At 43.8% G+C, this 27,410-nt stretch overlaps 2 protein-coding genes across 2 annotated transcripts in view; both read left to right on the top strand.

Annotated features, from left to right (window-relative positions):
- Window positions 1-23,571, top strand: part of PGK1 (phosphoglycerate kinase 1) — a 30,414-nt gene extending 6,843 nt beyond the window's left edge. The window contains exons 3-11 of the mRNA XM_061598412.1: window positions 4,722-4,877; window positions 4,987-5,131; window positions 10,007-10,110; window positions 12,005-12,124; window positions 16,411-16,525; window positions 17,029-17,208; window positions 17,384-17,561; window positions 19,629-19,727; window positions 23,085-23,571. Of these exons, the coding sequence (XP_061454396.1) occupies window positions 4,722-4,877; window positions 4,987-5,131; window positions 10,007-10,110; window positions 12,005-12,124; window positions 16,411-16,525; window positions 17,029-17,208; window positions 17,384-17,561; window positions 19,629-19,727; window positions 23,085-23,125 (1,138 nt within the window). The 3' untranslated portion in view covers window positions 23,126-23,571. The remainder of the gene's footprint in view (window positions 1-4,721; window positions 4,878-4,986; window positions 5,132-10,006; window positions 10,111-12,004; window positions 12,125-16,410; window positions 16,526-17,028; window positions 17,209-17,383; window positions 17,562-19,628; window positions 19,728-23,084) is intronic.
- Window positions 23,572-26,728: 3,157 nt separating this feature from the next.
- Window positions 26,729-27,410, top strand: part of AMOT (angiomotin) — a 67,157-nt gene continuing 66,475 nt past the window's right edge. The window contains exon 1 of the mRNA XM_061598150.1: window positions 26,729-26,854. The gene's annotated coding sequence lies outside the window, so the exon portion shown is untranslated. The remainder of the gene's footprint in view (window positions 26,855-27,410) is intronic.

The raw sequence follows: 27,410 nt of genomic DNA, 5'->3' as shown, positions 1-27,410 counted from the left end.
TGAGGGAAAGCTACAGGCAGCTGGGCACTCAGCAACTGTAATTATTCCAAAGCAATTCAACGTCGCTTCGGCCTTTGCCGCTGCTGTTGTGTGTGTGTGTGCATTGTTGCGGCCTGTTTGGGCCCTGCTGCCGGCTGTGTTGCGTTGCCGCCGTTGCTGCTGCCTGTTCGCCCGCCCGCCATCGTTGTGCCACCGTCGTTGTCATCGCCGGCCCGCTTGCGTGCGGGCGTTGTCGTCGTTGCCGGGGGGCGCGCCGCCGCTGAGGACTCCGTTGCCGCGGCCCGCGCCGTCATTGCCGTCATCTGCCCGCTTGTATGCTGTCGCTGCTGCTAGGGGGCGTGTCGCTGCTGGGGAGTCTGTTGCCGCGGCCCGCGCCGCCGCTGTCGGCCAGCTTGCATGCGGATGTTGTCGCTGTTGCTGAGGGGCGTGTCGCTGCTGGGGACTCCGCTGTGACCCGTCCTGCTGCCATTGCTGCCGCCGGCCGCTTGCGCGCGGGGCGTTGTCATCGCCAGGGGGGGGGCGTGCTGCTGCCGGTGGACTTCGTCGCTGCGGCCTGTTGTCGCCGCCATCGCCGCCGCGGGTTGCAGGGGTTTTTGTTATCGCTGACGGACGTGCTGCTGCACAGGACACTACCATTGCGGCTTACATCTTTGCTACCTTCGCCGCTTTTTGTTCGCATGTGGGTGCTGCTGTTACTGCTTGGTGCTGTGCTGCTGTCCTGGTGCCGTTACTGCGGTTTGTTTTTGGATGGGGGGCTCGAGACTGCCATCGCTGCTTGAAGAGGATTAACTAATTTTTAATGTTGTTTGTTGGGGTGTGTGTGTGGGTTAAATGTGGGGTGAATGTTTTGTATGTTTGCTTGTCTGTGTGGATTTGTGTATTTTTAACATGTGCCTGGGAGAAAAGATTCCATCCTTCGTGGGGGAGCTTTCGGGGGCCCCAATTAACGTAATGACGGGTAATGGGAGGTATGGTGTTAGGAGGAGAACAGGCCAGGTAAGGGGAACTCGTCCCAGACAAATTGTGTCTGTGCCTTGTTCCGGTTCTCCTCATATCCACAGGATTGCTGGTTGTCCTATCAGCCAGCTCTCGGATCTCCAAGTGCTGCTTTTGAATGCCAGGTCGGTACATAATAAATCCTCACTTGTCCATGATTTAATCCTGGAGGAGGGTGCCGACCTGGCATGTATAACCGAGACCTGGGTGGCTGATCAGGGAGGAGTTGCTCTTTCCCAGCTTTGTCCACCCGGGTATTTGGTTCAGCACTGTGGTAGATCTGAGGGCCGGGGAGGGGGGGGTCGCCGTGGTCTATAGGAGTTCTTTTCCTCTCACCAAGCACCCTGTCCAGACGGCAACTGGTCTGGAATGTCTCCACCTTGTATTGGGCCAGGGAGACAGACTAGGAATACTGTTGGTGTACCGTCCACCTTGCTGCCCAACAGCTTCCTTAGCTGAGCTGACAGAGATAGTCTCGGAGGTGCTGTTGAGATCCCCTAGACTTTTGGTACTGGGGGATTTCAACGTCCATGCCGAGGCTGTCTTATCTGGCGCAGCTCAGGACTTCATTGCCTCCATGACAACAATGGGGCTGTCTCAATTTTCTACTGGCCCAACGCATGTGTCGGGACATACTCTTGATCTGATCTTCGCCACTGGACATGGAGATGGTGATCTGGTGGTGGGGTGTTTTTCATCTACCCCATTGTCATGGACAGATCACCGCTTGTTGAGATTTAGACTCACAGCGGCTCTTTCCCTCTGCAAAGGTGGAGGATCTATTAAGTTGATCCGCTCCCGGAGCCGGATGGATCCCGTAGGTTTTCAGAGGGCTCTGGGAGATTTTCCGGCTGATAGGACCGGTGCTCCTGTCGAGGCCCTGGTCGCACTGTGGAATACGGAAATGACCCGGGCTATTGACATGATCGCTCCCGCGCGCTCCCTCCGGTGTACAGCTCATACCGCTCCGTGGTATACTCCCGAGCTGAGAGCGATGAAACGAGAGGAGGAGGCTGGAGTGCAGATGGAGGAAAACTCCCAGTGGATACAACTATGCTTTGGTAAGTGCCACCAGTAAGTTGTATACAAAAGCGGTAAGGACAGCAAAGAAGCTCTATTTTGCTGCCTCTATTAGATCATCTTTATGCCGCCCAGCGGAGCTTTTTAAAGTCGTGCGAGGGCTCTTACACTCTGGCCCCCACGATACTATGGAAACATCTGAGACCCGCTGCAACGAAATTGCTGGACACTTTCAAGATAAGATCGCATGTATCCGCAGGGACCTTGACTCTGATGTTGTGACAGATGAATCCATTGAAGTGTCCGGAGCACGGCCTTGTCCTTCTTTATTGGATGAGTTTCAGTTGGTGCAGCTCGAGGAAGTGGACAAGGTGCTTGGAATGGTTCGGGCAACCACGTCTGTTCTGGATCCTTGCCCATCTTGGCTAGTGAAAGCTAGCAGGGCTGGGACCACCGGTTGGGCCAAGGAAGTGGTTAACGCCTCCTTGAGGGAGGGAGTAGTCCCTGGTAGCCTCAAGGAGGCAGTAGTGAGACCTCTTTTAAAGAAACGCTCCTTGGACCCAGATAATCTGAATAACTATAGACCAGTGGCGAATGTCCCTTTTTTGGGCAAGGTTTTGGAGGGGGTGGTTGCCAGCGAACTCCAGGCGCTCTTGGATGAAACCGATTATCTAGATCCGTTTCAATCCGGTTTCAGGCCTGGTTTTGGCACCGAAACAGCCTTGGTCACCCTGTATGATGACCTTTGTCGGGAGAGGGACAGGGGGAGTGTGACTTTGTTGATTCTTCTTGATCTCTCAGCGGCGTTTGATACCATCGACCATGGTATCTTTCTGGGGAGACTCGTGGAGTTGGGTGTCGGGGGCACTGCTTGGCAGTGGTTCCGCTCCTACTTCGCGGATCGTCACCAGAAGGTAGTACTTGGGGAACTTCACTCGACACCATGGACTCTCCATTGTGGAGTCCCCCAGGGATCGGTCTTGTCCCCCATGCGTTTCAACATCTACATGCAGCCGCTGGGTGCGGTCATCAGGAGTTTTGGAGTGCGTTGCCATCAGTACGCTGATGACACGCAGCTCTATTTCTCCTTTTCATCTTCCTCAGGTGAGTCTGTTGATGTGCTGAACCGTTGCCTGACCGCGATAATGGGCTGGATGAGAGCTAATAAACTGAGACTCAATCCAGACAAGACCGAGACATTGTTGGTGAACGCCTTCCCTGCTCAGATGGTGGATGCTTACCCTGTTCTGGATGGGGTTACACTCCCCCTGAAAGAACAGGTACGTAGTTTGGGGGTTCTTCTCGACTCTTCCTTGTCTCTCGAGGCCCAAGTGGCCTCGGTGGCACGGAATGCGTTTTACCATCTTTGTCTGGTAGCCCAACTACGCCCCTATCTGGACAGGGACGACCTCGCCTCCGTTGTCCACGCTCTGGCAACTTCAAGATTGGATTACTGTAATGTGCTCTACGTAGGGCTGCCCTTGAAGACAGTTCGGAAGCTTCAGCTGGTGCAGAACGCAGCTGCCAGATTATTGACGAGGACCAGTCGGTCTTCGCATATAACACCTGTCCTGGCGCGTCTGCACTGGCTTTCTATTTGCTTCTGGGCGAGATTCAAGGTGCTGGTTTTGACCTATAAAGCCTTACACGGCGTGGGACCTCAATACCTTGTGGAACGCCTCTCTCGCTATGAACCTACCCGTTCACTTTGTTCAGAATCTAAGGCCCTCCTCCAGGTACCAACCCATCGGGAAGCCCGGAGGGTGGTTACGAGATCTAGGGCCTTTTCTGTGGTGGCCCCTGAGTTGTGGAACAGCCTCCCCGAAGAGGTACGCCTGGCGCCTACACTTCCATCTTTTCGGCGCCAGGTAAAGACCTTTTTATGCTCCCAGGCATTTTAATCTTCTTAACTTTTTTAATCTTTTAATCTGTATTTTAATTTTTGTAGTATTTATTTTGTTTTTGCTGTGCTTTTCGTTGTTTGTTTGTATATGTTTTTGTATTTTTATTATGATATATTGTATTTTATTTTGTTTGTTCACCCCCCTGAGAGCTATTTCGCTAAGGGCGGTATATAAATTGAAATAATAAATAAATAAATAAATAATATTGAGCATAATAATAAATATTTAGCCATCCTGTCCAACAGTAACAGGTCCCAACTGGGGAATCTGATTGTACTGTAGAATATTCTTGCATATTTTGTTTGCTGGATTAACTAGGTGTCACTGTGGATGTCAAAATATGTACCACTTTTTCTTTTAAAACAACCATTTGAAAATGGCTATCTATTATTTGGGCTTTTGTGTTCAGTCTTTCTGTACTTTGGTAGTCCTTGCACAAAACTGATAATTCTGTGCACCAAGCAAGCCAATGGCTGCAAGGATGTTTATGGTATTAAAATGGCTTATCTTTACCAGGGTCATTGAACTATCTGTACTGTCTAATGGGACAAAGTGATAGTGACTAAAGCTGTTTATATTGTACGGAATAGATAGTGTGGAATAAGAGCTGGTGTGGAGGGTAATTACACCTTTGTGAAGTAGGAGTGAAATGACTAGTAGGATTTATTACCTGCTGTTTCTATAATCAGTAGACCCTTGATTCTGTAGCTGATGTGCATAATTTAACCACTTTGCTCTGATGATGTAGTGTAGATGCCACAGGAATTGCTGTGGGAACCTTCTGTTCTGTTTTCATTGCAGAATCAAGGCAGCTGTCCCATCCATCAAGCATTGCCTGGACCATGGAGCGAAGTCTGTGGTACTGATGAGTCACCTGGGCAGACCTGATGGAGTTCCTATGCCTGACAAATTCTCCTTGCAACCGGTAGCAGCAGAACTAAAAGCTCTGTTAGGCAGGTATGGCATCATAACATTAAGGATGAGTAAGTGATGCTTTGAATGAGTTTGTTGTGAAAATATCCTTAACATTTGTAAACTAAAACTATGTATCTGGGATCGTCTCCAGGGATGTCGCTTTCTTGAAAGACTGTGTGGGTCCAGAAGTGGAAGCAGCTTGTGTTAATCCTGCAACTGGCTCAGTCATTCTCCTGGAAAATCTCCGATTCCACGTAGAAGAGGAAGGGAAAGGGAAGGATGCTTCAGGGAACAAGGTGAGACATCCTGCTTTGAGTTCCACTTTATCTCATTCATGCAGGCTACTCAGGTTATGCCATTCTCATTGTAAAGATAACAGGTAGTTATTTTGATACTGTTAAAAATAGTTCATGTTTTCAGACACTGTTACACACAGATACATTATGGCAGCCTCCAGATGTTTTGAACCACAACTCCCATCAGCCCCATCCAGCATGACTGTGCTGGCTGGGGCTGATGGGAGTTGTAGTTCAAAACATCAGGAGTGCCCAACGTTGGTAAAGCTTGTTTTATGGGGAATAGTTTAGTATAGGACAGGAAGAATAGCTCATGTTAACAATTGGATGGCCCGGCACTAGAAGAGTCTAATGTTAAGAAGTTCTTTCAAACATTCAGATTGTCGTCACTGCTTAGATCTATTATCCATAGGCTTTTCCTTGATACTGTCAAGGAGACCATTCCTAATAGCTAGTATGAAGAGATGGTCAGCTGAGCTTTTAAACTCATTTGCAATGTGGTGTTGGAGGAGATCTTTGCGTGTACCACGGACCGCGAAAAAGACAAATAATTGGGTGTTAGAATAAATTAAACCAGAACTGTCACTAGAAGCTAAAATGATGAAACTGAGGTGATCATACTTTGGACACATAATGAGAAGACATGATTCACTAGAGAAGACCATAATGCTGGGAAAAACAGAAGGTAGTAGAAAAAGAGGAAGGCCAAACAAGAGATGGATTGATTCCATCAAGGAAGCCACAGACCTGAACTTCCAAGATCTGAACAGGGTGCTGAACAGGGTACGACAGGGGCTATTGGTGGTCGCTGATTCATGGCGTTGCCATAAGTCGTAATCGACTTGAAGGCACATAATACTTCAATATTTCATAGAAGATGGAATGGCATTATGCATATACTACAGGATAATGCCAGTAAACTAGAATGATGGTGAACCATCTTGTGCCCTTCTATTAAAGGAGTTTGGATCACAGCAGGGAAGGGAAGAAGAGTGCCAGATTAAAAAAGCCCTGTTGAAGGATGTTTTTCCAGAAAATGTGTTCAGGAAAAGACTGAGAAGCATGTTTCCCTGCTTTGCTAAGTTAATGCTATGTTACTGCTCATGGGTTATTCACATGCTATACTGGGACTAAGAAAACCTTTGAATCCAGAAGCCACTTTCTTCTTGGGCAGTCGTTTGGGTGTCCATACCGTCTTGTACCGCTGACATTTTATTGAAGGTCACCATGAGCACTTTGTCCCAGTTGGTTTCTTTTCTTAGCACCTCTGACCCCATTCATCCTTAATCCTTGGCTCCCATTTGATGCAGCCACAGTGTAGAATGCTGATATACAGTATGATGCCCTTTCTGAGGTGGATATAGAACACCACACAGTGTTATAAAAACACATGCAAATGAACTTAAGGTGGAGCCTGAATTCAGAGATGCCAATTTGAGCCTCTTGCCATAATCCTTTCGTCCTCATCTCCATTTGAAATAAAGACTCTTGAGTAACCCTGGCTTCTTTTGTCTCTGCCTTAGATCCTTGAAATGTAGATTGCAAGGGCCAAACTATTGTCCCTGCAGATTTTTAAAAATCCAAACTACATCAGCTGCAGGGGCTGATAATTAAAAGGTGGGCTTAAAGTCCCCAACATAATCTGTTTTGTATACCTCAAAGTGATTAAATTGGGTAACAGACTGGATTAAAGAACCTTACTCAAATATCTGAATTTGAACAGGAGATTTTAGGAATGTCTACCCAATATTATTGGGAGAGAAAAAGACCAGAAACGAGGAGCTTAAAAATAATTTTGTTCTATGCAATACTGTGAAGATATGCGTCAGACAGAAAAGATTGTTGAATCCTAGGCCCTCAGCTTTGGAATTGATATTAAGACAGATTGTGTTATTAGTTCAAGGGGAGGCCTTCAAGATTGGATGAAATATAAACTTGTTGGAATAATAGACCCCAAAAATACGGAAATTTGCTTTTCTATTTGGGGGTAAAAGCTAAGATGCAGGGCAGAAAACCAAATTGATTTGCATATTTACAGGTAAGAGGTATAATTGAAGAACATATGAGGAAACCTGGACATAGCAGACACTTAACGGAGTTTGAAAAGTTAATTTTGATTAATAATACACACCAACTAGCAAAAGTGTATCAACTTTTGCTTAAGTATGAAACAGAGCCTAACAAATTAAGGAATACATGATTAAATAGGGATAAAACATAGGAAAAAACATTCATTTAGCTATATGGGAGAACCTTTGGAAAGTCTAACATAAATTCACCATTGCAGCTATAAGTGAAAATTGCTATAAGGACGTTTAGATGGTATTCTGCACCTGTGAAAATTAATAAATTGGAATTACTGTCTGGCATGCTGGAAATGTCAGAAGGCCAGAGGAATTTTTTTCCATTTGTGGTGGAGATGCAAGGTTGCAAAGAAATACTGGAAGTCAATTCAGAAACGACTGAATAAGATCTTACGATACGGGATACCTTTTCATCCTGTAATATTTTTGGTTTTTAAATATTTTGTAAATGTAAAGCACATGGAATTAGTCCCATATCTCCTAAGTGGCTGCAAGAATAATATATGATAAATGCTGGAGAGTAAGTGTGATACCAGCAATTAAAGAATGGAGAAAGTGTGGGATTGTGTAGTAATAGCTAAAGTGACAGAATTTTTGAGGCTTCAGAGGGAAGGAGAAATGATAGCTGTTTGGATAAGTGGCAAAGGTTTCTTGGATAGATTCAAAATTATGGTCCAAAATCAGATACGTATTAGATTTTTGATGTTTTGAGTAAGTTATAATTAGCATTGTGAATATAGTTTAGCTTTCATAATTGGTTAGACATATGATGAATAGGAGGAATAATTTGTATGTATTTTGATAATTTCTGTATTTTTGTTCTATGTTCCTTCAGTGTATTTTCCTGTCTTTCAGTTATAAAGAATAATAAAGAATTAAGAGGATCAGAGCAGAGTTTGACCTTTTACTCCCCTGCTTTGATCCTGAACTAAATTCCTCTTTTGAAGCTGGCATTTGCTGTTGGGTTATATCCTCATTGGCATGAATGGCAGGGCAGGAAAGAGTTAAATTCCCTCATTGCTTGCTGTGATCCTATTAAATATCAGCCCCACCAGATGATGCAGTTTGCACCTGTTATTATGGAGGATTTTTTAAAAAACAAAGATGCTTGTGCCTTGCTAGGAAAGGACTTTTGCATTCTGCCTATGTTGCTCTGTAAAAGCACCATCTGTGTTAAGATCATCAAGGAATCTTATCCTGCCTTTAGATAGTGGATTCCTACCAGCACCACAGGTGATTTCCATTGTAATTTTACCTCGCCTGTATAATGTGAATACATGTAAGGAATGGGTTGTTTCCTCTCCTCCTAACCCACCCACCCACCTACCTCACTTCAAAACAGTGGGGGGCAGGGAAAGTATTGCCTATTTCCCTGAAAAGTGTTTGTTTGAAAAATTGCTATATTGCCAACATTAAGAAAAAATTCTGTGGTGCTGAACAGCATAATATCAGTTCTAGAGCCCACTTATCAGAGGAGAGATGACAACTCTGAGCACAATGTAGACTGGTATTGGCCATTCTGGATGCAGTTCATTTGAAGGTTGTCTGTCTTTGTTGGAGAAAAATCATGTCTTTGCCCTTGTGCACCTTAAGGGTCTTTGTGTGGCTCGTTGTCCATTGCCTGCCAGCTTTAGTACATTGCTTTGGAGTAGCAAAAAGGAGAATGGCTGCCTTAACAGGCCTTCAGTGAATGTACAGTGAATGTCTTGAAATGCCACAGCAACTGAGATATGTTGTGGCTAGTTGCTGTGTTTGTTACTTATCAGGAACAAAAGAAGGAAAACAGGCTTGACCTTATAGTAGGTTCTTCCCCTTCTAGCTATTACTGACTGTAGCAAAGGTACTTAATTACACAAAGCTGGTCAACTGAGGGGATGAAGAAGCAATTGATAGTAATAGTTTAAACCAATAATAGACCATTTTCCCCCTCCTGATGAGAGGAATGTTACAGATCTGTGCCATACTGCCTTGCTTTATGCAACTTTTGTTTGGCAGAGCCTCACAGCACTTCTGATTGTTGAGGCAAAGAATTCCTTTTAAGATCCTTCCCACCACTGCCATAGGAGCAGTGCCAGAGGCTTTGGCAGACAGATGCACAATTCAGCCCAAGTCCTTCTTGATGTTGGTGTTGGCCAGGGAGGCTAAAGAGACCTTTGCCGGTGTTTCAGTTTGTAACAGGAGAGTTTATGTGGCTTTGTGATCAAAATGTGGCTCCTGTGTGGTTTAAGAAGTTAAGACCATGTGTGCACTCGTGATTCCAGTTTATTAAACTGTTTCGCTCTTTCAAAAGGCAGAAGGGGAGTAATACCTTTTTTTGTTATTGTGAACATTACTGGAGTAAAGCTTTCTCTTTTCTAGCCTTGAAAAGAGAAGAACTCTATCTTTGCATGACTTCACTGAACATGTTTCACCGCGTGGTGGAGCAGTGCAGGCTGCTGTCCTGTGCATAGTACGGAAATGTGACCAACCTTCCTGAGTAATCTCTGTGGAAACACTCTATGCTGTTGGCCTTTATGTTAATTTAGGCCTAAAATCTGCCTGTCAATTTTCCCCACTTTTCATATGCATTGCATTCAATTCCAATTTTTAATGCAACTGTCTGAGCTGAGAAGGAAGATGCAAGGCAGCAAGTGTGATCAGGTGCTTCTTATCAGGGGTATTGACTGTTCTGATTCTTCTTCCTGGAAATGTTCTTTTCTCTCAACAATTCTGTTTAAACAGAGTAATTTGGTGACTTCTAATGCCTGTTGATAAAATAACCAAAACATGTGGGTTTTTGTTCTTTTCTCAGATCAAGGCTGATTCTGCAAAGGTAGATTCTTTCAGAGCATCGCTTTCTAAACTAGGAGATGTTTATATCAATGATGCTTTTGGGACTGCGCACAGAGCTCACAGGTGTGTAGTAGCCACTGCCCTGATATCATCATGGCCGGACTTCTGTCTCTTTTGGAACCGCTGTTTGAGAATAACAGGGTGACTTATTCCTGCTGTCTTTAACCAACAGACAGCCTTTTGGAGTGAGACCAGAGCATTGGGAATGCTAATTCTGATCAGTCTTATTGTGGTAAACAATCCTAATCTTTTGAGCAGCCTTGAAAATAAGCTCCCCCAAACTTAAAAGCCTACCAAAAAAAACTAGTCTCCTGGGGTCTGGCAGAGGAGGGAGGGAGAGCTGCATTTCTTTGCAAAGTGTGGACAAGGGACTTCCTTCCTCTAGTAGCCCACTCGGTTTTTGTGCTGGGCACAGAGAAGGGAAGCAGCATCCCATGTCTCCTTTACCAGCCCACTTGGTTGCCTGCATGGAATTCTATGCAGTCACCAGCATTACATTCCTGGGTGCCTGTGGCTACCAGGCTAGTGCTTTAAGTACAATGATGTTTTTGAACACTTCTGAGCCTTAGAAATACAGTAGGGCCCCACTCATATGGCAGGTTACGTTCCAGACACCCGCCAGAAAGCGAAAATTGCCAAAAAGTGGATCAGCTGTAGCGTGGGGGTCTGGAACATAACCTGCTGATCGCACCCGAGGAGGAGAAGATCAGATCTTCCCCTCATCAGGCGTGATCAGTTCGAGCGAGAGTCTGGTCGTGCCAAAAGAGGAGAAGATCAGCTGTAGCACGCTACAGATGATCTTCCCCACCTCTGGCTGATCAGCTGGAGCGCGGGAGTCTGACCGCCCCGGAGGAGGAGAAATTCAGCTGTAGCACACTACAGCTGATCTCCCCTTCCGTGCGATCAGCTCGAGCGGGGGAGTCTGATCGCTCCAGAAGAGGAAAAGATTGGCTGTAGTGAGCTACAGCTGATCTTCCCCTCTGGCACGATCAGCTGGAGTGCAGGAGTCTGACTGCCCCGGAGGAGGAGAAATTCAGCTGTAGCACACTACAGCTGATCTTCCCCTCCTCTGGTGTGATCAGCTCAAGCGGGGGAGTCTGATCGCGCCAGAAGAGGAAATGATCGGCTGTAGCACACTACAGCTGATCTTCCCCTCCTCCAGCGCAATTGGCTGGAGTGTGGGGAGCTCTAGCCCCCCCTCCAGCTGATTGCCCCGCTGGTGCCGTATTAACGGAACGCCAAAAAGCGGGGTGCCGAGAAGAGGGGCCCTACTGTATGTAGGTTACTTCTAAAAAAAATAGCTATAAGTTTGGATTCTCACCAATACCACTGAAATACACATTGATACTTGCTTCAATGACAGTGTAGCATTGTTTGATTTGTAGACTGAAAAATTTCCTTCTCAGTGACCCACCCTTAATTTTGACTTCACCTGGACCTGATTTTCCTTCCTTAAGCTGTTTAGTGTATATTCTACTATGCAGTTGCATTAGCATTGACATCCACTGGAGTGGAAAAAAATTCAGCTTTGAAAATCAACTAGAAGTTTCTTGCCAAGGTTTGAGAAGGATGTACTTTATTAAAATGTTGTCATGCAGCCTTTAGGAAAAGTGTCCTTTAGGCGTTATTTAACAAAGCAAAACTGTGGAGATGGAACTTTTCACTTACCCTTTCCTAGAATTTCACTCAGTGGTGTAAATTGGGCATTTCACATTCAAAATGTTGTAAAAATGTTCCTAAACTCTCTGCTGGTCTCTAGACCTTGTAGTGAACAGATGTGCATTTCTGAAGTGCTGCGTCTCTTGTGCAGTTGTGTCTTCATTGCCAAATATTTGCACAGTTGTGGGCTTAAAATGTTTTGTGGCATTTGATCCATATATATACTGTCCAAAGAATATACAAGGGTACTTATTCACGCCAGCAGGTTTATTGAGTATTTTCTCTCCCAATGCAACAGTTCCATGGTAGGTGTCAATCTGTCTCACAAAGCTGCTGGTTTCCTGATGAAGAAAGAGCTGGATTATTTTGCTAAAGCTCTAGAGAGTCCAGAGCGCCCCTTCCTGGCAATCCTTGGAGGGTAAGAACAAAATATTTTTCTGTTCCAGTACAGTAAGGCCCCACTTACCGGTGCTTTGCTTACCAGCGTTCTGCTAATGCGGCGGCTTTCATTCCCCATTTTAAAGCCGATTTTCACGTCATTTTTGCGTGATGTGTGCCATTATATTCAATGGGGTTCCGCTTTACACCGATTTCCGCTTTACGGCGGGGGTCTGGAACGGAACCTGCCGTATAAGCGGGGCCCTCCTGTACATATTGTTGCTTGCTTCTACCTTCTATGGGCCTTTTCAGTGGTGGCCCCTCGCTTGTGGAATGTGCTCTTGATGGTGCCTGGCACCATTGTTATCTATCTATAGGCACCAGGCAGAAACTTTCCCTTTTACCCAGGCCTTTTGGCCCTTAATTTGAAGTGCTTTAGGTATGAATGGCCTTTTTAAATGTGGCAGGTTGTGCAAGACTTGTCTGTTTGTACTGATCTGCTTTAAGTTGCGTTTCTTGTTTTGACAGGTTTGTTATAATTGGTTTCAATCTTCTTGTTGTATTGCAAGGAAAGCTACTAATTAATATTTGAACTAATAATTGGTTTACTGTAGGGATTATGAGAGCTTCCTCTCTGTGTGGACAGATAGTTTTACCATTTACATTTCCAAGGCTGTGTCTGTTTCAGTGGTTCTTATTTTAAACGTTTATCCCAAGTTTAGTCAGTGCATACTGTGTTATAGGCCAGATCAGAGTAGCTTGAGTGTGTGTCTGACCTTTCCACCAGAGTTTATAGTACAAACATAGTCCCTGCTCAGCAGTGCTGCGTGTAAACTGATACTGCCTGCCATTATGCAACTGTGATCTACTGTAGCTGAATACATCTCAGCTCCTACAGCTTCCAAGAGACACAGATTTTTTTTCCAAAGGAGAGGTGTATTAAACTGTAGGTGCAGATACAGCCTTCTGGAGACACAGAGTGAGGGAGGAGGTATGTCCCACTTCGCTTACCAGGGGTGACTCTCCCTCCAGTGATTTTCTTAGACCTTGAAGTCATCTTTTTTAAAACAAAAACAACAACATTACAAAACCTGGAAGAAAATCTATGCCAGTGCTCCAAAAGCGGTATAAGCACACCAGACGTATCAACGATATAGGCAAAACACAATGGCATTCACTGTCTATTTTGAGAAGTTGGTTGGTGTAGAATGCTCCCCCAATTATCCTGCGTGCTGGGTGGTTTCACTTTACAATTAGGAGTATATATCTGACTTCTAATAGTAATTGTTAGAGAAGTAAAATTTCCAGAAATTTTGAAGCTATGGAAAAAAACTGTTTTCTCCCCAGTTTTTTTTTTAAAAATGCAATATTAGCACTTTTTACAGATTGAAAGTAACTTTGTTTCTTGAGGAACATCAAATGTAATTATGTACAAGTTGGTTTGGCATAAAATTATCACATTTGGTATATTAAAGGTACATTTTATTCAAACAATTATTACAAATTGAATTTACTTTTTAAAATTTTTACTTTTTTTTATAACAAATGGATCTACAAGATCCTGAACTGTAAGGAACCTCTTTCGTTTTGCGAGTTTATGAGGAGCAGGCAATTTTTTTAAAAAAAACCCAAAAAACCATCAACATTAATAACAAAGGAAATTATATCTCCACTAGTCCGCCACAGTGTCAAGCAGACATAAAGCATCCATTCCCAAAAAAGAAACTGAGAAAAAGGGGGGGGGGCAAAATTCAACGAAACACTTTATTTATCACACTAAAATGAAACATTCCATAATCTATTTTTTCTTCATTTTTTCCATTTTTTTGGAAAACAAAAAAGGCTTTGGACAACCCTGGGGACGACGACATTTTTTTCCTTTTTTCCCCCCGGGCCTTCACATCTGGTAATTTTTTAAAAATGAAGATGGAGATGGCAGAGATGAAATACCACAAGACCCCATAATTGTTGAGAAGTACATGGAATGTGAAGTGTTAAAGTTTTACAGATACCTTAAATGGCTGCTAGAGTACAGTTACCCCATTAACATAGAAGGATTAAGCAGATGTGCTATATCTGGCAGAGTTGTCTTAAACACATCTCACTGCTGTTTGTGGAAGGAGAGGACCTCTGCACATACGTTTTTCATAATCCATAAAGCAGTTTGCAGGAACTTAGCCAGTACTGACTGTTTTATGCATGTCTGAAGTCCCACTCGTTGCATTCTTTATTATTATAGGGTACTGTTTGATTATGACTGTAGCACTGTGGTGGTGGTGGTGGTTAATAAGTATTACTCAGACTTGTAGCTTCTCTGCCTCAAGTTCCAAGAGGTGGCAAAGTATAAACTAAGTAGATGGCTAGTTCAAATTTTGCCATGAGCATATTAGGTGGCCTTGGGCAAGGTGTTATCTCTCTGCTCAGTCTCCACCTGCACTACTTAGATAATATCAGTGAACTTTTCGAGATAGTTGCAGGAACATGGGAAGTTGCCTCATACAGAGTCAGTCTGTTGCTCCATCTAGTTCTGTACTCAACACACAGTGGATTGCGGAGAAAATACATGAGGAGTGCTTTGTGCGCATCTCCCCTTTGCTTACTTAGAAATGTGCAATTAGTTTGTTTGAGGTTTTTTAAGCCTTTTCAGTTTTTTAGAAACTTGGCAGCTTGTCACAAATGTAGACATTTCAACATGCTAATCCTCATACAAATCTGAGAGACTTTAATGCAGTAGAATGTGTAATTCTTACAGGCACCATTTTTCTTGATCCAGCCATTCATACAGATGCTCATCTTCCTGATTACACCAATTACAGCTTTCAGATGAGAATTATAAAATACAAAGATCTGAGCTGCTTTGATGGCAAAAGCTTTCTTTTTCTTCCCTGTGAAAGCAAAGCCAGCCTTTGATGCTGAGCAAAGGCCCCTCTGCCAGGGAAGCATGAAGCCATCTGCTTTGCTGCTGCTGGGGCTGATGGGATTTATAATCCAAACCATCTGGAGAGCACCAGGTTGAGGAAGGCTGTTCTAGGCTTACTCCCAGTTTTAAACGTTTTATACCAGTAGGTTTGAATAGCAACAGTTGTGCTGCTATTTAAATCTCTTATGTAAAATGTCTATCCCTTGAAACTATGGTCCGTAATTAGAATCATAGAATAGTAGAGTTGGAAGGGGCCTATAAGGCCATCAAGTCCAACCCCCTGCTCAATGCAGGAATCCAAATCAAAGCATTCCCGACAGATGGCTGTCCAGCTGCCTCTTGAATGCCTCCAGTGTCGGAGATCCCACTACCTCTCTAGTAATTAGTTCCATTGTTGTATGGCTCTAACAGTTAGGAAGGTTTTCCTGATGTCCAGTCGAAATCTGGCTTCCTGCAACTTGAGCCCATTATTCCGTGTCCTGCACTCTGGGACGATCGAGAAGAGATCTCGGCCCTCCTCTGTATGACAGCCTTTCATGTACTTGAAGAGTGCTATCGTATCTCCCCTCAGTCTACATGGTTATTATGTTGCATCAGGTGTGCATGCAGAAGCTCCCAGGTTCAGTCCCAGGTATTTCCAGGTAGGCCTGGAAGAGACCCATTTCTGAAATTTTGGGGATGATGGGAGTTGTAGACCATCAGCATCTGGGGACCCAAGGTTGAAGAACAGTGTTGTAATGAATGGGTTGGCTAAACTTGCTCAGTCTGTATTTGGAAGGCTTACAGTAGGGAGCCACATTGCAGCTGCTGCTAGTGGTAAACAGTTCAAACAACTTTTATTTTTCTTGCACAACCTGGCATAAAGGAGCAGCATGCTGTACTGGGTGGCTTTGGAGAACACAAGTGTTGTACTCCCTCCATTGCTGCCACTTTCCCAGTTTAGCCTTGAGTTAAGTTGTTTCATCCATCTGTAAAATGAGTGGAAACATCCAATTCACTGAAAGGAGCTGGAACAAGAATCTGGCCACACTACTTATGAAATAAGTGGTGGCTAGCTGTATTTCCAGTGTTTCTAGATATACACTGTAATAATTATTCAAATCTTGATCCCCTCCCCCTAGGCTGGGGTGGAGAATGGGTTTTTAATTCTTATGACCTCATCTACTAATTTGTTTTGTAAGAAATCTTAGATTATCATACATTCATATCAATACATGTGACTTCAGCATTTTTCTTACTATCAATATTTATCAATAAAGAAATATGTATTCTCTTATTTATTTGTCCGCATTATGTACAATTAACAAGAAAAAGTAAGCAATAGGCTTATTTACAACTTTGCTAATAAACTAAATTAGTGATTTGGCTCTTTTCTCTTCTTCCCTTTCCCCTACTGCATTCATCAGTGCTAAAGTTCAGGATAAGATCCAGCTAATCAACAACATGCTGGATCAGGTCAATGAGATGATTATTGGTGGCGGGATGGCTTTCACCTTCCTGAAAGTAATCAACAACATGGAGGTATGTAACCTGTGGTGTCTGCTGTTATTTGGGTAATAAAAACAGGAATGTGAAGGATCCTCCACATCAGCTTTCCCCAGCCTGGGGCCCTTCAGATACTTTGGGCTATAGCTCCCATCAGCCCCTGCATCATATGGCTGTGTTGGTTGTGGCTGATAGGAGTTTTATTCCAAAACATCTGGAGAGCACCAGGTTGGGGAAAGCTGCTCTACATGTGCTGTCTATTTTTAAGTCTGGATGCAAGTTCAGTGATGAAAGAAATCATATGAAACAAGGGGCTGAATTTTAAGACTGGCTAGGCACCTAGCAAGATCTCTGGCTGTTAGCTTTGACTTAAATCTTCATAAGTAAAGCTGAAAATGATTTTCCTGTAGCCTCATATTTGTGTGAGCCACTTTGATTAAATAAAAAAGCATTCTTGCTTTTGAGATCCTGATTTGCTTCATAGCAGTCTGCAAAAGCAGGTGTAGATAGCTACATAATGTATTCTCTTCCACTTCCAGATTGGCAATTCTTTGTTTGATGAAGAAGGATCAAAAATAGTCAAGGACCTGATGGCCAAGGCAGAGAAGAATGGCGTGCGGATCACTCTGCCTGTTGACTTTATCACTGCAGACAAATTTGATGAGAATGCTAACACTGGAGAAGCCACTGTGGCCTCTGGGATCCCTGCTGGGTGGATGGTAGGTTTGACACTGATGCCCTCCATGCATTTTGTATTACAACTCCTATTTACTCCAGCTAGTTGCAGTGAAAAGCACCTGGAGGGCAGCAGCTTGGAGAATGCTAGTGTAAAGACTGAAGATATAGGGGCCCTTTTACATGTCTGCTCTTCCCCCCCTTTCTTTCTGATCTTAGGGTTTGGACTGTGGTCGTGAAAGCATTAAGAAGTTTGTTGAAGCTGTGGGCAGGGCCAAGCAAATTGTGTGGAATGGTCCAGTTGGTGTATTTGAGTGGGAGAAATTTTCCAAAGGAACCAAAGCTTTGATGGATAAAGTTGTGGAAGTTACAGCCAAAGGCACTATCACCATCATTGGTAAGAACCATCACTGATCCTCTTTCAGTCCACTGTTCAAATTATCTTCTTAGACAGCTGGTATAGCACAGTGGGGAGGAGAGCCTGGCTGAGAGTCAAGTGTCTGTGAGTTCAAATCCCCGCTCGTGTCTCCTGGGCGTCAAGGGCCAGCTAAAGATCACCCCCACAGTGAGTGGCTCAAGAGTTACGTGCCCTGCCTCCTGTGCAGCCGTGGGCAAACTGCATAGTCCCAAAGAGTCCATTTGCCCCCCAGCTGGCAGTTGTGGAGAAGGAAGGGGCTGGCTTGTGCAGCTGTGGCAAGCTGAGCAGGCCCTAGCCAGCTGGGGAGGACTAGCCTCAGAGGGAGACAATGGGAAACCCCTCTGAATTATTTATTATTTATTTATTTATTGCACTTGTATACTGCCCCATAGCCGAAGCTCTCTGGGCGGTTTACAGCAATCAAAAACATTAAAACAAAAACACAATTTAAAAACATACTTTAAAAACAATTTAAAACACAATACCGCTTACCATGAAATCCCTATTTATAGGGTTGCCATAAGTCGGGATCGACTTGAAGGCGGTCCATTTCCATTTTTTTTAAGACTGTTGGAATATTGTGCTTTTCCTTTATCGGAAGTACATAGGAAGCTGCCTTATATCAAGTCAGCCTGCTGGTACATCCAATTCAGTGGCCTAGCTCGCACATAACACTAAGCCATGGCTTATTAAACAATGGTTTGTTTGAACCCTGATCAACAGCATGACTATTGTTTGTTTACTGCCAACAAACAATGATTTGAAGCTATGGTTTCAGTGTGGCTTGACATTAACATATGAACTAGGTCTGTGCACTGTATTTGTACAAAACACAAATAACAAACCGAATAAAGCCAATTTGTGCCTATTTCTATCCTGTCAGGATTGGGCTGAAGCAGCTACAAATTTTTCTTGGGAGAAAACAAATTTTGAAAGTGGCTAGTGTGAAAACCCCTGGAGCTACTCATCTAACATTTGGCAAGGTTAATCCCCTCTGTTGCTGCTACCATGTCCCCAGATGTCATGCCCCTATGTGGTATTATCTCCATGATGCTGCTAGTCTGTGCCTGCCTGATGCAACCCACACATGTCCAATATCACAAACCTAATTTTCAAAACTCTCAAATTACCCACCTGAAATTTGACAGGTCAGTTCCTTCTTCTTTGATTTGGATTCCTGTATTGCGCAGGGGGTTGGACTCGATGGCCTTGTAGGCCCCTTCAACTCTACTATTCTATGATTCTATGGGGGCCACCTTGTCCCCAAATTTCAAGTCCCTGTGTGAAAAAACAAAGCTGTTACATCTGTTTTAATTTTAAAACATTGCAAACTTTAAAGATGGCTAGCATGGAAACCCCAGGTGCTATCTACCAGCAACTTTGGATATTTAATTCCCTGTATAGCAGCTACCATGTCTCTGGGTCAAAAAACAAGAAAGTTATGGCTGTTTTGGTTTTGCAATATCAGTCAATGGGATTTGTGGAAATTTTCCATAATCTGGATTATGATCTGTCCGACACTGGATTGAGCCTGATACGCATTTACAGATCAGATCAGGGGGGAATGTGCACAGCTCTAATGTGAACCCAGCACCCTTTCCTTATGGTTTGGCCACCCCACCCCAAAGGCCACCAGGGCACAAGTAGTTGGAAAACAAACTAAACTTTGGAGAAACAAGCCAGTGATTCTTTGGTCATCTGTAGGACAGTTCGTGGTTTGTTCAATAAACCATACTTTAGCATTATGTGTGAAGTAAGCCAATGCTGTTGATGTTGGCAGTGGCTCTTCTGGGGTTTTAGACGGTGGTCTTTCTTAACCCTACCTAGAGATACAGGAGATTGAATCTGAGACCTTCTGCACACAAGGGAAGGACTTTGTCACTGAGCTACAGTCCTTACACTAAATTAAAAAAAACCCTTATTCCTCATAAGGGATGGAGTATTCTTTGTGTGTATGCTCTACAAAAATAACTCTTCAGTGTCAGTATTCTCTCAATTATGCTTCCAAAGCCTTCTTAAAATACCTTTGATACACTTTTTGAATAGGTGGTGGAGATACTGCTACATGCTGTGCTAAATGGAACACTGAGGATAAAGTTAGTCACGTTAGCACTGGAGGTGGTGCCAGTTTGGAGCTTCTAGAAGGTAGTGTTTTCTTTTCCTTTCTCTTCCATGACAATGCCTACTGAATGGACCTCATCTGTGTGCTTTGTTGTACTTTGCCTTGGACTCGATTCATGCTTATGGCTACCCACACGCGAGTTCCTTGGGGACCAGAGCCATGTAACTGATGAGAGCCAAGATGTCCACGTATGGGGCCATATTAACGATGGCTGTGGTTTTGCACAGTTGTGAAGGCCAGAAAAGCCTGTTGCAATTGCTCTTTCTGCAGCTCCGCATCTCATAAGCACTCAAATGGAGGCCTCCATAAGATCCAACCCCAGGGTATAGTTTCTGATCCACATGCTTTGACTAGACAGTGGCTGAAACCCAAATGTCTACTGTGTTTTTTTAAAATGCACTGAACTGAATTTCTTGCCCACTTGAATTTCAACAGGCTCATAGGATTTCCTTCCATCCTTAAGGGTTGTGCATGTTCATACTTGCTGCTCTTCAAAAGAGTCACACACACCATAGGAACACAGGATGCTGCCTTACGGAGTCAGACCATTGGTCCAACTAGCTTGGCATTGTTGACACTGACTGGCAGCACCTCTCCAGAGTTTCAGGGAGGGGGATCCCCTTCCTGGGGATGGCAGGGAATGAACTTGGGGATTTCTGCATGCAGAGCAGATGCTCTGCCACTGAGCTGGATTCCCATTCAGTATCACAGAAACTTCCTCTGACATTTACTAAATCGGCATTGTAAAGAGGTGTTTCTTTATGGGCTTTGTTGTTCCAAGAATGACTCTTGGCTTCCTCTGGTAATTAGCTGTTTCCCAATATGTGTAGATTTTTCCCATCCTATCACCTTTACCGAAAGAAAGAAGCTGCCCTGGACTGCTCTGCTGCTGTTTATTACCAAGAGTTATGTGCTGGAGGAGGCCTTTGTCTCTGTTGCCTAGGAAGTAGTAGTGCAGAGAAAAAATGCAGACCAGTAGAAGGAGGTCTGTACAGTCTAAATGAAGGCACTAGGGATTTTGCATCCAAAATGTAGGCTGTCCTAAGCAACACTAAACTTGGGAATTATGAATTGAACTAACTTCCTTTTCCTTAATTGCAAAATAATAGATTATTTTAGATGGGAATGGGATTACAGTGTCACAAAGGATAGTGATGAGATTGAAAAAATCTGTGATAACTTTGAAGACTAACTATAATTGTTTTCTTAGCCTAGCTTGTGTGGTGTAGTGACTTGAGTGTGTATCAAAAGTCACTTTTAAAATCTCATTAAGTGGTCTCTAGGCAAGCTACTGTTGCTGCCTCAGTCAGACCCCCTCTCACCTGCTCCAGGAAGATTATGTGCCTGTTTGTGAGCATTTCCTCAATAAGTTCTTAAAGAGCTTTCAACACATGAAGAAATTTAATACTTTATGATCCTCCCACCTTCAGAACTGTGGCTATGCTTTTTGTACAGATCTGCATTTAAAGTCTTACAAAATCCTGACTAATATCCCCAGCAACAAACTTAATTGTTTTCAGTGTCTCACAAGCTATAAGATGGATATTCAGAGATGGCAAAACATTCTCACTGTTTTAGACTGTGACCCTATACACATTTACCTGGGAGTAAACTCTATTGAACTCAAAGGGTCTTATCTGTGAGTAGTCTTGTATAGAATTGCACTGCTATTCTGAAGCACTTTCTGGTGCTATATGAAAATACATCAATGTAATTTTTAAAGCTATTTTAATAGAAAGAAGTGTTACCTTACTCAACAGAATTATAGTGTAGTCCTAACTATGTCTACTGAGAGGCAAGTCCTGTTGAAGTTAGTGGGGCTTACTTCCAGGTAAGTGGGTTTGGATCCCAACTTCAGTCTGCTGATGGGTTTAAAGCTTTGTGACCATAACACCTCTGTTAGCCATTGCTGGCCACAAATTAATTTCTAGGCAGAGTTCAAGGTGTTGGTATTAACCTTTAAAAACCCACAAATGTTCTTGGTCCTGAAGCGTTTCAGGTCCTTCTTCTATACAATTTTTGATTTAACAAAATTTATATACCGCTCAAATGTAAAAACCTCTAAGCAGTTTACAAAAAAAATCAAAATTATCAGTGAAATGCAAGTGAAAAGCAAGTAATTAAAAACATATTTAAAACAATTGAAACAGCTGCTAACTAAAAAGATTAAAACAGATCAATATAGTACAAGGTGTGGGGAACCTTTTTCAGCCTGAGTTGCATTCCCTTCTGGACAAACTTCCAAGGGCCTCATGGAAATTGTAGATGAGGCCAGAGGCAAAAGTGGGTGGGGTCATGAATGTAAATGTTACCTTTGTACAATAGGCTAGCGGCTACGCACCCTTCTCTATCCACCCGGGCAAACAAGAGGCATTGTCAGAGCTCCAGGACACATTCTAGCCAGTCAAAAACCCTCAAGCAGAGGGTGTGAAGCAGGGTGGGAGAGGAGGGTGGCCTGGGGGGAGTCCCAAGAGCAAGGCAGAGGCCTGGAGGGCTGCATTTGGGCCCCTTGTGCTTCTCCACCACACCCCTCCCCTAAGACTCCAATCTGGAGGAAAGGCAGGATATAAAAACTCTGAGAAGAATAAATTAGGTGTGGAGGTTTGTCAAGGAAGCCCAATTCTTTGTGATGGGGAATTGTTATTTTCAAACAATAAGCAAAATATATTATATAAAATATATATTTTGCTTATTGTTTGAAAATAACAATTCCCCATCAGCTTCCTGCTTTGAAGCTAGCTATAACACTAGCTTCACACATTCTATTTTATTTTATTATTTATTTTATTTGCCCATTCAGTCTGTAAAGTATGTACTTTAGCTTCTTCCTCTGTTAAAAAAAACACTTGGGTGTGAGGTGATCCGTGTTGTATGCTTCTTGCTGACATTCAGGCTACTTTATTTCAAGGTCAAAATACCCACAAACACCCATCACCTTGTACCATCACGTACAGATGCTCAGCTGCCCTCAAAAAGCAGATGGTTTTCTGTTAGGAGCTCCTTCCCATTTGAGAGTTCAGCAAGTGGAGTCTCCTCTTTCTTTTCTTGCTGGAGGGGAGTGAAAATTTACCTCTTTTGCTGTGTCTTCAGAGATGAAGCAAATTATTCTTTTTACTTTTTCTGATGTTGCTGCTATTTGGGCACCTTGCCTGTTGATTTTACCATTGTTTGCAAAGTTTTTAGCAATTAAGCAGTATACAAAAGTCATTAAATAAAAATAAACAAATAAATAAATGTATTGAGTTTGAAGAGCCTTTGGTCGCTGTTATAACTGAAAGATGGTCTGTAAATGTAGTAAATGTCTGTAACATATTTTGAAGAGTTACAAGGTGCTGTATGATAAATCATCTTTTTATGTTTCTCACCTGAACTGTCTACAGGTAAAGTTCTTCCTGGTGTAGCTGCTCTGAGCAATGTGTAATGTGGGATGAATAAGACCTTCCCTGATACGTTCCTGTGCACACAGCCCTTAAAGCAACCACTGCAGCGCTTCTGTCACTGTACGAGCAGCAGATCGCAGAATGTAAACTGGAAGCAAGCAGACAGAAGATTCATATGAGGTTAAGGTGGCTCCGTTTGGAGTCTGCAGTTTACTTGATGCTGATTTGTCCACTGTTACCCCACTTGAACTACTGTAGTGTTAAACGGTTTTTGTGGTTCAGAGTGTATATATTTATATGTTTTGCCTTTTTTCAAAGAGGCCAAGTTCTTGTTGTCAGTATCTCAAAACAAATTTCTCCATTCAGCTTCAACAGCATGTTCAGCTGCTGCTATTTGTCACTTCCCCCAGTCCTCAAGCAGAAGGAATATACAAATCTCTGGATGTCGACTGCAATGTTAGCTTCTCAATAAACATTTAGGAAGATGCGCTGGGAGTATGTTGCCTTTTTTCCTATTTTTTCCTATTGTGTGCATTATATTTATGCTACTTCTGTTATTATTACACACTTATTTATTGATATTTCTAACCCTTTGTAAGGCATGGAGTAAATCGCAATAATTAAAGCAGGTGAATTTTACACAAATGTTTAACATCCATCACTTGTTTTTAAGACTAGTGATTAAAAGTTAACCCAAAAGAGGTGGTCTTAGTGATATTTCTGGGAAGTGCTCAGGTTTGACTAATTCTTAGGGCTGCTTTCCCCAACCTGGTGCTCTCCAGATATTTTTGCCTACAACACTTGTGCTGGCTGAGCCTGATGGGAATTGCAGTCAAAAAGCGTGGATATCAACAGGTTGGGAAAGGTTGGTGCAACTATTTGAAAGGCCTCTCCTTCCTGTATCTGAGCTTTAAAATGACTTGCATAGCTGTAATGTTTTGCTTCAGATTAGAATGAAGGAGAAGAGAGAAAGCAAGATATGTTATATATCTCAGATATGTAGATAGTGTTTTACACACATTAGAATGAATTGTTCCAAATTAACATTTTTCCTAATACTTTATTTTTCTTGTATGAATTTGATTTATTTTGGATTTGATCTTCAAACAAAGCATGCATAGCCTCTGCCTTCCCCCTTTTTATGGCAGTATATTTTGTGTTACAGGTTTCTAACAGCTGGTTTATAGTATTTATTTATTCCATTTATATACCACTTACATTTAAATAAAACTCTAATCGGTGTACAAGTCCAAACATCTTAAAGCAACAACTACAAAAACTACAGTTAACTGAACAAAACATCCTCTTTAGTATCAGTGTAATATAAACATTGCATATAAAACTAAGTATAAGAAATACAAGAAAAAAAACATAATATACATAATAGACTAAACAGAATATTCCCTACGTTTCAAGGAAAAATAAACATGTTAAAACAAGCTTATTTTAAAACAATACATTAAACAAATCATTTCTTAATCACAGTATAATAAAAAATTAAAACAGCCAGCCCCCATTGTATCAGAATTTTGTCTTACTACTGTTGGGAAAAGAAAAAAAGATCAATTTACTCACACACCCTTACAAAATCAGCACATTCATATTTAAACATATCAACATTCTAAACCAACACAATCACACCTCAAATCACACCTTACAAGCACTCACAATTCAACCACATCCTAAAAACAACATATTCACATGTACATCCATGACAATCACTCAAATCTAAATACAGCCAAATAATGCGCACACATATTCTAAGTACAACATTCATACCAAACTCTCATACCAAACATTCCCCCTTGTCTCTCACTCGAGGGGGCAGAAACTATGCCCACCACACTCTCACCCTGGGGGCATAGAAACCACTTTTCCAACATAGTAGACAATGATACTTCCTCATCTCAACTGAGGAACAAAAACCATTCAAATCTCAAATATTCACCCTAAAGAAGGGCAGGCTTTCAATCACAGCAGTTCATTGGCTTGCCTTCTCTCTCCAGCACTGGCAGCTGGATTTTTCTTGGTGGATGATGGATTCCAGACCCCAAGACGACTCCAAGTGCGATGCTAAATGCACACTTAGCATCGCACTTTGCGCAATGCTGAGGTGCTGCCCCAGGCAGGCCCTCCCCTTTATATACCTGGAACAGAAGAAAAGGATATGGCAGAGTTGTGGGCAAATGGCAACAGCTGCAGCAGCACACACAGTCCTTCCAAACACACACAGCTCCAGGCAGCTTTATTAGCAGTATTAGCACAGTTTAATGCTCATTCAGAGACAAATGATTGAATTTCTTGTGTACTCTATATGATAGTATGGGAAAGAGATTGCCTCAACGATTTGGTATTTCCCTGACTTGTAGCTTCTTCCTGTCAGCTGCATGTTTCTAAAAGACTGTAATTGTATTCCTGAACTTGCTTTGAGTCGAAGTTGGAGGATAAAGGAGCCTTGCCACTTCTACACTGCTCCATAGTAATGCTAAAGCATGAATTGTGTTTATGGGATACATTTTTGGGAAAAGCAATGGATCAAGAGAAAAGGGAATCCCTTGGGCATATGGGATAAATCATGCTTTACCTATGACAGGATTGTGCTTCTGAGAAGTCTGAAGATACTTTCCTGTTACAGGAAATCTAGTGATACTCTTCCAAAAAAAAAAAAAAGTGGATGGAAGTGATGCAGAAGCAGCAAAGTTCATGTTAATCAGAGGAGGATGAGCTTTGGCTAAAACTAAAAATAATGTAGTTGAAGTTCAGGGTAAATAATTGGACTGGCCATGGAGGTGGCAGTTGGAGCAAGGAGAGTGGAATGCAAACATTTGGAGTACACAAAAGTACATGTAATAAGTAACTGAAGATAAAAGGGTTAAAGTAAAGAGTGTAGCACCTTAAAGACAAACATTATTGCATGGGCTTTTGAAAGTTTTAAGTCATAATAAATGTGTTAGTCTTTAAGGTGCCACAAGACTTAGTCTGTTGCAGCAATAATAAATGGTGCTACTTCCCTGAGGGGAAAAGCTGGATGCTATAACCAGGATTCACTGTCCCTTCTGCAGTTACAGACTTCTCACTTTCTACCACTCGGCTGTTTGAGGTAGGAACGAACAAGTACTCCTTTCACTCTGATTGTCTCCAATCAGCAGGAAACGACAAGGAAGCAAGTTAGAAGACTCTTCTCAGTGTCTTAACACTCTTCTTTCATGCTGATTGGCTCACAGGATGCTGGAGACAAAGGGATCCTGCTGGAACCTGGCTCCCAAAAAAAGTAGAGGGGCTGAGACTGTGACTACATCTCTGCTCCCAAATGCACACAGGATTACAGCCCATGTGGACTTAGAGTCGCCTCCCCAGCGCAACCTGGTGCCCTTCAGATGTTTTTGCTACAATCCCTATCGGTCAGGCTTGCTGGGGCTGATGGGAGCTGTAGTCTAAGACCGCTGGAAGGCACCGGGTGGAGGCCTCGCTTGGAATGTGTACCTATGTGCGGTCAAAAAGGGGGGGGAGATGACGGGGCGCTTCCAATGAGGCTCGCCTTTCAATAATGGCTCAATGGGGAAGTGGAGGCCGGCAAAGGGACTGCATTTCCCAGCCGCCCTTGCGGTGCAAGCTGGTGCTGGCAGTTGAAACTGGCTGATGAAGGTTAAGCGGAGCGGCTGCCGTCGGAGGGGAGGATGCCGGCCGCGCTGCCTCGCGGGCTCCCGCAGCCGCCCAGGGCGAAGGCGCACGACGGGCGAGAGGGCGGCCAAGTGGGCGCCAAGTGGGCGGTAAGGGGGCGGTAAGGGGGCAGGAGGAGCTGGCGGGGGCCTTTGTCTGGCGCGTGGCCGCGTGACCACGGGGGGGGGGGACGGGGGTCCCAGCCAGGCAGTCCTTGCGCTGCTGCCTTGCAGCCGCCGCCTGGAATGGAGGCTTTGGAGAGCCGGCGAGCTGCCCTGCAAGGCCGGCTCCTCGGGGCCCCGTTGCAAGCCGGCTCTTCTGCTGCGGTTCCGGCGGGAGGGAGGCTCCGCCGGCCGCCTCTAACCCGCCCGGCCTCAGCGACTTGGTAGCCGCCAGCGAGCGAGCGAGCGAGCGAGCGAGCGAGGGAGGGAGGGAGGGAGGGAGGGAGGCGGGGATCCGTCGGCCTGCCCCGGTTGCAGTCGTCAAAGGCCTGTTTCGCCCTTGCTGAGGCAGATCTTCGGGGAGGGGGCAGGAAGGCTGGGCTGCCGGCGCAGGGGAAAGAGCCTGGGAGGGGCCGAGCGGCAGCCCTCCCGAGCACCGTAGAAGGGGCCCGTAAGGCCATCGAGTCCCACCCCCTGCCCAAGGCAGAAATCCAACTCAAAGCCT

This window comes from Rhineura floridana, chromosome 16, assembly GCF_030035675.1.
Source record: "Rhineura floridana isolate rRhiFlo1 chromosome 16, rRhiFlo1.hap2, whole genome shotgun sequence".
Taxonomy (NCBI): Eukaryota; Metazoa; Chordata; class Lepidosauria; order Squamata; family Rhineuridae; genus Rhineura; species Rhineura floridana.
The sequence above is the reverse complement of the archived record's forward strand: the minus strand, read 5'-3'. Positions and strand labels throughout refer to the sequence as shown.